The 15000-nt window shown below is 43.7% G+C and overlaps 2 protein-coding genes across 4 annotated transcripts in view; one reads left to right on the top strand and one right to left on the bottom strand.

Moving 5' to 3' along the window:
• The window catches only part of tox (thymocyte selection-associated high mobility group box), a gene marked incomplete at its 5' end in the record, with an annotated part of 79472 nt that extends 77829 nt beyond the window's left edge, over window positions 1-1643 (top strand). The window contains 2 exon segments of the mRNA XM_080726283.1: window positions 1-89; window positions 722-1643. The exon segment at window positions 1-89 is cut by the window's left edge and continues 57 nt beyond it. Of these exon segments, the coding sequence (XP_080582409.1) occupies window positions 1-89; window positions 722-758 (126 nt within the window). The 3' untranslated portion in view covers window positions 759-1643.
• A 7539-nt stretch (window positions 1644-9182) lies between these two features.
• lrrc53 (leucine rich repeat containing 53) overlaps window positions 9183-15000 on the bottom strand; it is a 22974-nt gene continuing 17156 nt past the window's right edge. For all 3 annotated transcript variants that reach the window (XM_080725427.1, XM_080725429.1, XM_080725428.1), the window contains exons 8-9: window positions 13433-13625; window positions 9183-12046 (exon numbers count right to left, since the gene is read on the bottom strand). In XM_080725427.1, the coding sequence (XP_080581553.1) occupies window positions 9375-12046; window positions 13433-13625 (2865 nt within the window). In that variant the 3' untranslated portion in view covers window positions 9183-9374. The remainder of the gene's footprint in view (window positions 12047-13432; window positions 13626-15000) is intronic.

The following is a 15000-nucleotide window of genomic DNA, read 5'->3' as shown; positions in this document are numbered from 1 at the left end:
AGTAACGGACCTGGAATGGACTACCACCAGCTGGGCCGACCCGCCCAGAACCACCACCTCGACTGGAGCGCAGAGTACCACGGCAACGGGTAGGTGATGACGATGGCCGGGCTTTGGGTTTTGGCTTTTCATGGACTTGTGCTTTGAGTGCATAGTAGGGTATTCACCAAATATTCGAACATTCGAACAGTCACTATTTGACGTTGTTCACCGAAGTCGTATATTCACTTTTTTTATTGTTTTCTCTTTAAAAACGATATCGTTTATAAAGCTTGGCTAGATAGGAAGTCATAAGAATTGAGTTGTCAATGCCCCTGGTGGATGAATTTGTTAATGCTCTATACCAGGGTTTCTCAAACCTTTTTAGGCCATGACCCCCAAAATAAACATATTTGAACTGGGGACCCCCACCCTGACAAGCACTCGGAATTGTAGGTATGAAATAGCAGATCTACATGCTCACAAGCCTCGCGTTGCGAGGCGTTGTGAGCATGTAGATCGGCTATTTTCACAATGTTCTCCTCTTGCTTACTTAATATTTGACAGTTTGGCGGCCAGTCCTGTCGAATAATTCGAATACTAAAAATCACTATTCGTGAATGCCCTAGTAGTGCATAGTGAGATGATGTGTTCCTTTTTTGATGGATTGACCAATCGACGATTGATCTGACTTTTGACTGACTTTTTTCTCGATGTGTCTCTCATTCTGTTCATCCGGCAGGGTTCTCCAGAGGGACAAAACTCTGTTCCTGAGCTAGTCGACACGTGAACAAGCAAACCTCCGCCCCTCCACTGAACTCCACTCCACTCCACTGAACTCCACTCCACTGAACTCCACTCCACTCCAATGGACTTCAGTCCCAAAGTATCCTAATGTTAACCTGCAGCCAGAACCCAAACATTCAACCGGGACCACAACCCAGCCAGGAGGACCCAGCCAGGACCACAACCCAGCCAGGAGGACCCAGCCTGTCCCTCCAATGGACTCGGCCTCAAACCTACTCTCTGACCCAATGCAGGCTGACGTCGTCGTGTGTATTTAATTGGCCCCTCATCCTGACCCTTGTAGCTTATACTGTACCTCAATTAGGTTGAATTCAACCTCTGCTAAGTTAGAACCACTTCCTTCTACAGGACCCTTCGCTGTAGAGTCCTGAGTGACAATGTCGTCGAGTGTGTACAACAATTGGACCTTAAAAATTCCCTTTTTTAGTTTTTTTTGTTTTACGCTTCTGATTTATAAACACTTAAGCCCTATTTTATACTTGTTCGTGCAAGCCTTTCTACAAGCTCACGACTCTCATCGCGTCACCACGCTGTTGTGAGCTTGTAGATCGGCAATCTTTTCTTCTTTTTTGCCGATAACGTCATGAGGTTTTAAAGGAACAATCAGGATATCACAGCGTGCACACAGACACAATGAACTGCTCCTCCATGCTGGACCTCCTCCAAAAACACACTCCATCTTCAACCATCCCTTGCTTAATTATTATTACTATTTAAATGTGTTTTTAAATGTACGAGCCAGTTAGCTGACCACACTTGAAAAAGCACAGACTCTTGGGAAAACCTACAATATGTTGCTTTTTAGTTGCGGCACCATTTGGCATCCTCCTCAAGTCGAGATATGTTAACGGTTCTTCGTGGGAACTGTGAGATTAAAGCAGAAAGCTAAGAATAAATCGTCTGTCAGGTGGAAACCTCATAATTCCAAAACTACTTTTCAGGAATCAAATTTAGATTCAGCCTTACTTTTGTTCCATTTAATTGGAACCCCTTTAAAGGACAATGTTGTTTTTTTACAACAAGTGTTCATATTTTAGATAGTCATTAGAGAAAATAAAAGATTGGTGTTAAAATGTTTTCATTTACTTCTTTCTATGGTTTTGGTGATTTTAACCATTTTGATTTGTGGCTAAATATGTATTTTTAGACACAATAAGCCCATTCCCAAGATGCACCGCAATCTTTCATGGGCAGATGTGACTTATGGAGGCTGGTGTAACTAGTAACAAAGACAACTTATTGTGTCTAAAAAGATATATTTAGCCACTTGTACGCATGCCCCCACCCACTGAAATCAATATACAAAAATCGCTAAAACAATAGAAAGCAGTTAATTTTTAACATCTTTTCCTTTCTCTTAATTACAATCTAAACTATGAACCCTTGCTGTGAAAAAAAACAAAGTTGTCCTTTAAGTAACCCAGTTACCCAGAGGGTCCCTGGACCTCACCTTGAGAACCACTACAATTTTATGTATGCAATACTGTACCTATGATTGAAATTGTGCTCATCCAAAATCATAATGAAGGTCAACATGATATTGATTGAGTTAAGGATTCGGACCATTAACCCATTATTTAACGCTTTAACTATTGAAATATAGCAGATATACAAGCTCACAGCGCGGCACCGAGTGCCACGCTGCGAGCTTGTAGATCTGCTATTTTTGAAAAAGTCGTGAAAATATTTGCAAATATATGTATTTTTTAATCGAACATTTGTAACTCAAATTTTGCTTCTGGGTGGTCCCTGGAACTAAATATTTTGAGATAGGGGACCGTGGCCAAATTCATATCATTTTGGGGATCCTTCACATGAAAAGGTTTGAGAACCAGTGACATGGTAGTCTCTCAAGAACAGACTAACTGAGCTCCAGTTAAGTGAAAAGGACCTTTTCTTTGACGATGGCGAGCCAGATTGCTGACATAGAAACATCGTTTTTTTAAAAAAAACCTTAGAAGGATTCAAAAGACACTTATAGAATCTGGTCAAAATTCTAATTTTCACGATGTTTCAAAAATAGCAGATCTACAAGCTCGCAGCGCGGCACTCGGTGCCGCGCTGTGAGCTTGTATATCTGCTATTTTTCAATAGTTGAAGCATAAAATAATGATACACAATATATTGTACCCGTTCTGATTGGGTTAAGAGGGAATCGTTTAGGAACCGGAATCGTAAGTAATAAAAAAATCCTAAAGGATCCAACTCTAATGCTGTGACGCTACGCATCCTGTCCATCTCATATCTCATCACACTGTCTGATTGATAGCTGAAAAAAACAGCAACAGAAAGAGACGTGTAAATGTGACCCGCCCCATCCGGTAACCATTGTGATGGTGATTATTAGGCGGATAGGTGTACTGTATACTAAAAAAAAAAGTGCTGTATTTCTATTTTTCTCCCCTGAATGTCTCTTTAGCACTTATTACCTAGTGGTGTGATTGTCAGCTTCAAAACGATCTGGACAGTGGTTAATCTGTGCTGTGTGGCACCGGGTCTGAACAGCCCTCCAGATAATACTCTCCATTTAAAGCTGACAACCTTTTCCTTTTACCACTTAAGCCTTGTCTTTATTTTTATTTTATTTTTGCTGTACGACGTATGGCATCCATTGATCGATTTTCAAGCTGACAACGCTCATGGATCATCTGCTATTCCCAATGTTTTTTTTGTTGTTGTTTTTTTAAGGTTTAAAATTCCTGGGTTCAAAGTTTTCTGTTTTGCCAGCAGTACGGGGAAAACAATCCAATTAACATAAATGCAGCTTCTGCAAAGCTCTGGCATCGTATTGGCCATGTACACACGGTGGCCATTTTGCTTTTACATCATACCATACATCATCTAAGAAACCCCGCCCCCTGTCAGTGGGTACATGGCATGGACCCCATGCAAATAGACGCAATGTCTATAACGCATTGTCTATAGGATACTAGGCGATAACATCATTCTAAAGCGGTGACAGAAGCCGTCTTCAGTAACACGTGTGGAGGTGAATCAAGAGACGACTGCTTGATTTAACTAAAGGAAGAAATGGAGGAGGATGGAACATGGACTGAATTCAGCCTGTCTTTTATTTTATTTTTTAACTTTTTTTATATAATTTAGCCAGGCATAGGCCTGTATCCATCATCTGACTGCATCATCAGACCTCATATCTGTGCAGTGTGAGTGCCTGCTTGAAACGGACATGTATTGTTTGTTGTTTTCTTGTTTGTTTTTTTCCTCCTCAATGAAACTGCCCCCACCAACGGTTTGTACAGAAACCCCCAAAATACTCCTTTGTATGAAGGCCCCCCCACATCCCCCCATCCTCCTCCTAGCATAATGCCTGATGTCGATGATATTGATTCGAATCCAAACTCTTGTCTGTCTGTATGCGTGCGTGCGTGCGTGTAAATGCCTAATTCGTAAAACGGCATCGCGTACCGAAAATGGCCGCATCTGCAAGCTCTACAAACGCTTGTAGATCTGCTATTTTCGGGCGCAGCGACGCCGTCATACGACGTGCAGTGTAAAATTGGAAATGAAAAGCTTGCTAATGAGGGAACGGGGCAGGAGACAGGTTGGTGGCTGCCATCATGTCTAAAAGAAACGGCTTCCGCCGTATTGTTCCATGATTTTCTCTGACCAGAGAAAGACTATTTAAAGAAGAAAAAAAAATATTAAGTGTTGCTGGGTTCAGTGTGTTTTACGTTATTATTGTTGTGCTTTTTGGGTTTTTATAATATTAAAATAAAAAAAGTTTTGTTTTTAGTGTTGATGATAATTATGAGGACAAGAATGTCTCTCTTCCTTTCTGTCTCTTGTTTATATCAAAGTGTTCAATGAATTGACAGACGCAAAGGGACGCCACGCAGGCAACGAACCATGTGAAGATTTTCTTATTTTTAGATTCTAATCAATGTGTTTGAGAATAAATTCAACGCTGCATCGCTGATGCGGTCGTCACTCTGAGATCTGTCTCTTTTTTTTCCTCCTCCTTTCATTTGTGATGTGCAGCGATGGAAGAAGTACTCGCAATGTAGATATATCTGCAATGTAGATATATACTCTTACAAGTTCAAGTACAAAATTATCAAAATATACTTAAAAGTAGGCCTACCAAAAGGAAAAGTACTCCTTGTGCAGAATGCCTCATTTCACAAGTTCAAAATGTATCCAAAATCTGTGATCTAGAAGCCCACAATGCCTTGGATCATGAGTCATGACACATTGTGAGCTTGTAGATACAGTAACATACAAAATAACTCTTCAACAACACTAAAGCCCACACCACACCGATGCATGTCATGCAACTCCTTGCAACAAAACTGTTTTAAGGTCAACAGCACTTGATCTATTATCAGACTCTCAGAGATGTTCAAATCCCTGTTCTACAGTTCAATGCTTTCAAATCTAAAAAAAAAACAACAACTAAAGAGCTCTTCAACAGCTCTTCAACAGTAGTATTAAGAGTAACAGACATGGGTCAAAAGTGACTGAGGTATAGTATGGTGGCCTAATCATTGGACTCAGCATTGAAGCCAGAGTCCAAGTCCCAGTTGGTCTGTGGTTCAATGCTGGGGTGTTTAACTTTACCAATTAAAAGCTAACATAGGCCTACTAAAGAACAGTTAAACATTACTAAGAGATGTGTGACTGAATGGTGCAGCACATGGATTCCATTTTCAAATCAGCAGCTTAATTTAATTGTAATAATTGAAGACTAACATACAAATTAATAGTAGGCTACTAAAATGATTCTGAGTGGTGGTGTAGTGGTCTAAGCATCTGATTTTATGTGCAACCAGTCCTTGTTCAAATCCCTCACCTCCTATTATTCAATGCTGGAGTAAGTGGAGTTTCAACTTAACTGAAGACAATCATACAAAATAACTCTTGAATAGTCAGATACCATTGTATTAAACAAACTGAGTTATTATAGTGTACTCTGTACTGTATATGTCTAATGTTTACAGAGATTGTATTAAACAAACTGAGTTATTATAGTGTACTGTATATGTCTAATGTTTACAGAGATTGTATTAAACAAACTGAGTTATTATAGTGTACTGTAGATGTCTAATGTTTACAGAGATTCCATGATCACATCCCAGGCATCATGGTAATTAATTGTTATTTTTGGCATAACATAGAGAAGACAATATCACTGGTTTTCATGAGTTATAGGCTACAGCCATCTAAACACTTCTCTCTCGGTCGTCCACTCAATTTCAATCCAAAAGCCATAATTCAATGTTGCACAAAGATATTGTTATGATGTATTTTCTACAATAGCCTTTAATACCCAGACTTTTATTTAGCATTCTCCTCTCTCTGTCCACTTTTTGGGGGATTTTGGGACTCACTTTTCTCCGGGTGTTTCGCCTTGATGGGGACTCACTTTTCTCCAGGTGTTTCGCCTTGATGGGACTCACTTTTCTCTGGGTGATTCGCCTTGATGGGACTCATTTTTCTCTGGGTGATTCGCCTTGATGGGACTCACTTTTTTCCAGGTGTTTCGCCTTGATTTTGGGACTCACTTTTTGGGGGATTTTGGGACTCACTTTTCTCCGGGTGTTTCGCCTTGATGGGACTCACTTTTCTCCGGGGTGATTCGCCTTGATGGGACTCACTTTTCTCCGGGTGTTTCGCCTTGATTTTGGGACTCACTTTTTGGGGGATTTTGAGGGATTTTGGGACTCACTTTTCACCGGGTGTTTCGCCTTGATGGGACTCACTTTTCTCCGGGTGTTTCGCCTTGATTTTGGGACTCACTTTTTGGGGGATTTTGAGGGATTTTGGGACTCACTTTTCACCGGGTGTTTCGCCTTGATTTTGGGACTCACTTTTTCCGGGTGTTTCGCTTTGATGGGACTCACTTTTTTCCAGGTGTTTCGCCTTGATGGGACTCACTTTTTTCCAGGTGTTTCGCCTTGATTTTGGGACTCACTTTTTGGGGGATTTTGAGGGATTTTGGGACTCACTTTTCACCGGGTGTTTCGCCTTGATTTTGGGACTCACTTTTTTCCAGGTGTTTCGCCTTGATTTTGGGACTCACTTTTTCCGGGTGTTTCGCTTTGATGGGACTCACTTTTTTTCCAGGTGTTTCGCCTTGATTTTGGGACTCACTTTTTTTTTTTTTTACTCTACTGCACCACTGTGGTTTTTATTTAATCTGTTCTCTTGCAAGCCGTCAAGTGAAAAATTAGAGGTAAAGGTACAAGAGCCAGGTAAAACTTTGGAAAATCCCTGTATTGGGATTGAACCAGGAACCTCCTGCTTGTCAGCACTGTATCTGCTCCACTGCACCACCATGGATCATACATCAATTGTTCTCTTGCACAGTTTCAAGTAAAGATCAGTTAAAGGTTAAAACATTGAGCAACACCCTTGCCAGGTTTGATTTGAACTAGTAACCTTCTGGCCACACTGCTTTCGCCTTGATTGATTGAAGACTTTATTAGAAGTTTGCATAGGAAAAGCTACAGTTTCATGATGGTACAGTTCACTGGTACAAGGTCTACTAAAAGGAGATCCATGAAAAGACTAAGCTTATTTCCACAGGAAACCTCTAATCCATGAAGGTTTGCACTGGTTCTGTTTTCTTGCACAAAAAAAATGGCATTCATAAAATCCTTAGCTAAACCTAGTGCTGATGTCCACGCCACGCAGTAATACAAACCTGTGTGTGTGTGTGTGTGTGTGTGTGTGTGTGTGTGTGTGTGTGTGGGTGTGCGCGCGCGCGCGCGCGTGCGTGTCCATGTGTGATGGAGTGCATGTTCTTCATATTAAAACAATCTCTGGCTAATAAGCCTTATTATATAATTTGTCCATGCGTAGCCCAGCCAGGCTTGTCAACTCTCCTGGATTTCCCAGGAGTCTCCTGGATTTTGAACCCCTCTCCTGGGAGTCTCCTGGATTGGCAAATCTCCTGGATTTCTCCTGGATTTTGTATCAAACTCCCAAAATTCACCAGAACACAGGAAATGACATCTACTATGTTAAATATTTGAGGGGGTTCCAGGGGATCCCATGCAGTTAAAATGACTGATGCTTAGTTAGAAATAGAAATCAAAACATAGAAGTCTACGCAGTATATTTCTCAAAGGGCTCGATCCCAGTCAAAGCTTTATTGATTAACGTTTCGACTAAATAGTCTTCTTTAGAAGGCCATTGTGTAGTATTTGACATTTAAAACGTTTGGTAAGATTAGTGATCATGAGGTAAGGCCTCATGAACCATGTGTGAATTCAACACATGTCACTTGTGAATGTTGTGCTGGCCTGTTTTACTTTATTTTATTATTCTATTATTACTAATCAATCATTATGTGTGTGTACTTCTTTTTTTACATGTTGTCTATAGCCAGCTCTAGAAAGACTAACCATTGTGTTCATCAGCAGAGCTACCCTTCCATCTAATGGTAATGGGAGAGAACTACATTTAGAATCTACCAAAGTTCACCCTTTCTCCACTTGATGGCACTGTTGACAATGTATTTCATTTCTGAACTTACATAATTTGCTCAATGACAATATAATATAATAAAATACTACTACTACTACTACTACTACTAATAATAATAATAATAATAGTAATAGTAATAGTAATAATAATTAAATACTAATAACAATGATGGTATTGGGATATACTGGACCTTTTTCCAGGGGAAGATATGTCGATGCAATACTTAAAGCTTTGAATGCTCATCTTGTGAAGCGGACACACCAATTCACAAATTTCTCTTTGCCAAAACGTGAGCTTGTAGATCTGCCTCAGAATAGGTAGCCAATGAGGAAAATGAATATTATATATATATATATATATACACACACACACACACACACACACACACACACACACATATATATATATATATATATATATATATATATATATATATATATATATATATATATATACACACACACACACATATATATATATATATATATATATATATATATTATATATATATATATATATATATATATTATATATATATATATATATATATATTTTTTTTTGGGGAAACATTTAAAATAATATGAATTGAAGTGACAATGGCCTAGCAAGGCACACACGACATAGAATGGTCAGCGCGTTGCAAGTTTGATTCCCGAGCCCGGCAGCCTTGGCTACGTCACTCTGGCACACTCTACTACCATTAGGCGAAAAAGCCACCAAAATATATAAATAATAATAATATGAATTGACAGTAAACTGAGTATAGGTTTTCATATGTGACCTAAGGGAAAGCAAATACAAAGCTGCTTACAGGTAAAAGGATAAAGAGGCAGAGGGACAAAGTGGAACGCAACATTTTTTAAGTGGATATCAACACATTGGAAGAGGAATTATTCTTAGAATGTCTTTATTTTATCATTCTTTGCATTAGACAGATGCATGTGAAAAATCATATTTATAAAAAATAAACACTCAAAGCTGCATTGTGAAATATATACTGTAGTGTACAGGATGAAACAATGATCAAATCAACTTGCATACCGTACATGAAACACATAGATGTTTTATTGAGTGCTTCTCCAAATCCGAGGGCCTCCGGCCTGGGGTCCCGGATCCCCCGTTGAAAACCCCCGCGTGACCTAGCGTATTTTCTTCTCCAGCGCGGTGGGCGGTCTGTTGGACGTCTTCTCGGGAAGTATCAGTCTCAGCTTCCTCTTGGGGGAGGTGCCTCCCTCCTCTGACAGAATAGTCTGCTGCAGCACCACCGTGGCGCCTCCCGCCTCGGTCCCGGCTGACACAACACCGCCTGTGGCTGCGGCTGCTCCGGCTGCAGACGCAACTGTAATCACACTGGCTCCAGCTGCAGTGGCCCCAGCTGCAGATCCATCAGGTATGGACAACACCGCCCCTGCTGCAGCCGCTGCAACACCTGCTGATGCGCCAGCTGACCCAGAGGCTGCAGGCATTCCTACGGCAGCAGGAATTCCTACGGCAGCAGGCATTCCTACGGCAGCAGGCATTCCTACGGCTGCGGGCATTCCTACGGCAGCAGGCATTCCTACGGCTGCGGGCATTGCTACGGCTGCGGGCATTCCAACGGATGCAGGCATGCCTACTGAAGCCCCCCCAGAGGCAGCTGCTGCAACGTCCTTAGACACAGCCTGTGGCAGAGTGTTACTGCTCTTCATACTCTCCCCCGGCACTGATGATCCAGGAGCCTGATGACGGGGAGACTGCGGAGAAGGTGCTTCTCCCCCGGCCCGAGGGCCCTGAGCTGGGGGAGGTTGAGGCGGAGTGTCCTTGCTGCTCTTCGTGAGCACCGGAGGAGGTTGGGGAACCGGCTGAGCTGCTACGGGGCGATCCCCGCTCTGAGAGCCCGGACCCTGGTTTGGATCCGACGTGACAACGGACCCTGGGTTCTTCTTAGCATCCGGTGAGGGGCGCTGCTGTGTCTGGGAGAGCGGCTGAGCGGGTGCGTGATTGGCGATTGGATTCACCGCCGGGTTGGCGGCAAAGTTGGGCGGTAAACGTCCAGGCTGTGAGGTAAGAAGGGAAGCTTGCATTGGATTACTCTGCAACGGATTGGTGGCTGCGGGGTTAGCTTGAAGAGAGGCAGCAGCAACAGGAGGACCACCACCCGGCATGCTATAGCTTTGTGGACCACCGTAAGGGGCTGTGTTTGGGTTTAGGGCGCCGCTCATTCCACTATATGCCATGTTAGAGGCAATATTAGGGGCAATATTAGCTGCATTGTTGGCGAACATTGGATTAGCCACGTTGGGGGCCATGTTTCCTCCCGGGAGAGAGAGAGCGCTGCCTGACCGAGACATCCCTGGCATCATGGGGAAGTTGGGACGGCTCCCGTCAGCAGCAGAAAAGGGGAAGGGAGGCTGGGAGCCCGGTGGTCCCTGGTAGCCCTGTGGCCCCTGGTAGCCCTGTGGCCCCTGGTAGCCCCGTGGCCCCTGGGAGCCCCGTGGCCCCTGCTGTCTAATATTTCCTTGGAAAGGAAACCTGGGACCCTGCATGTAGGCAGGAGGCCACATCTGCTGGCTAGCAACAGCCTGTGATTGGTCAATTGGTGTGCTGGTGGCGTCGTTGGGTGCTTGTTGGGAAGAGTCTGTGGCTGTAGTTCCTTTATCTTCCTCCCGACCTTTTGATTTGGAGGATTTCTTCTTTTTAGAGGATCTCTTGCTTTTCTCTTCATCCTCATCATCATCGTCATCATCGTCATCGTCGTCGTCATCGTCCTCGGTTGATCCTTTTTTTCGTCTGGATTTGGATTTCTTCGTTTTATCGCCTTTCTTCTTCTCGTTCTTAGGAGAGACTTTGCTTCTCCTCAAGGGGTTCAGGTTCAGTTTGACCCGCAGCGTTCTGCCCGACTGAACTTTACCCTTCTGCTTTCCCGGAGCTTCCACCTTTTTCTTCCCTCCCTGTCCCGCTCTAGATTTCTCCTTCCCTTTGGACGCGCTACTACTCGCCCCGTCTCCACCTCCCCGGAGAGCAGCCGAGCTCTTCAGGTCAAAGGCGACGTTCCTCTCAAAGGTGACATTCCTCGCCTCTCTCTTCAGCCCTCCGTTTGTCTCGGAGTTGAAGAGGTAATTGAGATTTGTCCCCGTTTTACTTTTTCCGCCAACCCCCGGCCGACGCCCCCCTTGTCTGTCTGTCTTTCTGTACGGCGGTCCGTCAGTCTGTCCCGTCAGTGCGTGCTCGTATGTCTTGTGACAGCTCTCGCAGCTCACCTTCTTATACGCAGCTCTGCTGTTGCCGTCTGCCTCGGTTCTACTGTTGTCCGCCTCTCTCCTGATCCTAGCAGTTCCAGGTTCTCTTTGCGTCGAGGGGTCGTCTAAAAGCAGCCTGTTGTTCCTGTTTAAAACGCCTTGTTGTTGTTGATGCGGCCGCTGCTGAGCTCTCCTCCTCTCCTCCTCCGTCCTATAGTCCTGTCTGTGGAGGTGCATCCCTGGCCCCCGCTCCCCCTCCCCCTCCCCGCGGCAGGTAGGACACCTGAACTGGCCTCCGCCCGGCTCACCAGACCTAAAACGACCACCGCGGGGGTTGTTGTCTTCGGTCCCGGGTTCCGCCTCCCCGTCCCAGGAGCGGCTAGCTTGGTCAGCTTGCGAGCCCACGTCCTTCCTGTTCCTCCTCTGGCCTTCTCCGTCCTGGTGATTGGAGGAGGGAGTGTGGTTGGCCGGCGCGGGCGCAGGCGCTCCCCCCTCCTCCTCCTGGCTCACTCTGTTCTTGTCTCTCAGGCGTTTCCTCCTGCGGACCACCACGCGGCAGGCCAGGACCACCAGCAGTGTCAGACCAACCCCACCTGAGGCACAGCAGGGCAGATATACAATGTCAGATGTTAAAGGGCATTTAGGTTAGGACATAAGCATTTAATCTGATTCAATTAAAAATACAAATTAAATCACTCAAATGTATCAATATTGAAAATGTGATATTTTGGCACCGGCTTTGCATGTGTGGGTACCAGGGCAGGAATTTCATGGAGGCCATGCCCCTCAAACCAATGGCATTACCTGAGGCCACAGTAGCCTTAATGCCCCAGCTGATTGTACCACTTTCTCCTGTCTCTGTCTTGCCAACATGTAGACACCAGTGTCTTTCTTGTCATGTAGACACCAGTGTTGTGTTCAGTCCCCATTTTGAAACCAATCCAGTATCTTTGAATTGTGCATCAGACTGTATAAATACCCATCTATTTATTTCACAGCAGATATTCTATATATTACGTTTAACCCTTAAATTCAATTACTTATTTAAATGGACTAAAATCTTGTTTTATTTGATGGCCTTTCGGCCCTGTCATTTGTCCTTTGTGCTCTAAAAAAATGGACAACCCCAAAGGCCAAGTGGCCTTGCCCCTAAAATGATGAAATTCCAGGCCTGGTGGGTACACCTACAGTATGTGTAGTTGTGTACTGCAACTCCCAATACTCCGGCCAGAATTAGTTCAGAACTCTGCAAGACTGCTAACCAATACTAAGAAGTGTGACAACAATATCACACCCATCTTGGCTGCTTTAAGATTTTATTAACCACTTTTTTTGCCTACTGAACCTGAAGACCTGCCTCGCTACTCGGGGTGATCAGGCTTTTTGCGGCCGTGGCCCTAAGCTTTGGAACGACCTCCCTGAGGATCTGAGACTAGCAAAATGAGTGCTCTCATTCAAATCGCTTCTGAAAATGCACCTTTAGTTTCTCTAAGGATTGACTGCCTATGACACCTCATCTACTGTAAACAGGTTTTTCTGTTGATTTGATTTGTTTGCTTTATTTACTTTGTTGTTAGCTGTTTTTAAAGCACTTTGTAGCATTGTTTGGAAAAGCGATAAGCAAATAAATGCATTACTATCATCATTATGTGAGTAGAAGAACTGTCAGATTGTGTCGCTCGATACGCAGTTCGTTTTCATCCCTGTCGGCAGGTTAGTTACTCACCAGTGGTTAGGGTTAGGGTTAAGGTTAGGTTTAGGCATAGTTTTACTGAGATTAGGGTTAGGGTTAAGGTTAGGTTTAGGTGGTCACACCTCCGCACGGTCCAAGCAAACCAAAAGGAGCGCTCCCTAGCTCCGGTTCCAATCAAAAGCTTCCATGGCCGGGGTTTGCCCAGAACCCATGTGCGATTCCAAATAACGCTCCATATATTCCATTCAATTTATTTTTTCTTATTTTTTTTCCCTGCTGTTCTCACCTGTAAAGCAGACGACAGCAGCGATGGCCACGTCGCGTGCGTATCGCTGAGGCGTCACGCTGTGCACCGCCTCCACGTGGACGGTGATGTTCTGATTGGACGGGACACAGTTGGCTTCAGTGAGCTCCAGGACCGTGGTCACAGCTGGGTTGTCAGCGTTCACACACACCATCCTGCGACCATTGTACAGGACCTGGGGATTATTACAAGGACAACTGTTTAGCACAGCTTAAGAGTTAAATCGTTGCAGTCGGGCAGAAACCTCTTATTCCTCATATTCTAACTTTAAGTTTTTTTTTTTTTATTGTACTACTGCGTCACACAAAAGCATCAAAAGTACCAGATCGACAATCTCGATTTGAGCTTGTAGATCTGCTACTTTTGATATTCTGAAAAGTAACAGTTTTGGACATAATGAGGTTTCAACCCGACAGAGACAATAAGTTGGCAAGGGAAATGCTATGTTCAAAACATTTACAACGTTGGGGGTAAACGTTACAGCACTCGTAAAACGTTGGTTTTGCAATTGAAGTGATCAGTTGGTTATGTTTTCCAATAAGCAATCAGTTACTCCCGCACACACATGGGTGTGTTGTCACTGCTGTTGTATCCTCCTGACTCAGTTGCCAGTTTGACAGTTATTCTGATAATATTCCCTGACTATACTGACTCAGTGAGGAGCCCCCACCAGGAGGACGTAGAGCCTTCATCCTACTCCTCCCACGCAACACTCCCTGCTGACAGGTGCAGCTGCAGCCCGTAAGAGTACAGTACATGCAGTGTCCCCTCCCCGTCTGGCTTCCCTCCCCAGAACACGGGCCAATTGTGTTCATGTAGACAAAGTATTTTGTATATATCATATATTTCAAACTTTTTGAGCATACGGGGGAAATATGCACATGTCAGCGAGCGAGCTGGCAGAGGGCACAGAGGTCAGCCTTCACGTCATGGAAGTATTCGTGTTATTTAGAATGTGTAGGCAAGAGAGATATAGGAACAGTGAAATGCAAACTGTGTCTGACTGTCAACTACAAATTTGAAGATTTACAGGTGTAAACCAGTGAGTGGATTTAGTTTTTGAGCAAGAAGAGGGGTGCAAGGGGAAAAGAAAGAAACATAAAAGATTAAATGTATTTGTGGTACATGATAATGGATGTATGTGGGCGATGCATGGCTTGGTGTGGACATTTTTTTCAAAATTCAATTTCTGCCACAGACAAAATTACACATAAAGAGCTAGCTCCGAATGACCCGAACAGGTCATTCAGGTCATTCAACTTTTAGAGTGTTCAAATGGAACCAAATGGACATTTGGTTCCATTTGTACACTCTGAGTAAAAGTGGTCCTTGCAAATAAAACATTTGAGAATTAGTATGCCATAGTTTCATAGCACATCAGTGTCATGCTTACAGTATTCTGAGGAAAACCTGGAGACTTGACGTTCAGAAATTGCGTCTCATGATCAAAATAAGAACATTATAATGGCGTGTAAAAAAGAAAATCTAAAAGACCAAGTCTTTGCCACGGACACATTTGTGCGTGTGCCGACATATTGATGACCCATGGA

This window comes from Nannobrachium achirus, assembly GCF_963921795.1.
Source record: "Nannobrachium achirus genome assembly, chromosome: 5".
Taxonomy (NCBI): Eukaryota; Metazoa; Chordata; class Actinopteri; order Myctophiformes; family Myctophidae; genus Nannobrachium; species Nannobrachium achirus.
Note: the sequence above shows the minus strand (reverse complement) of the source record. Positions and strands in the feature narration are given on the sequence as shown.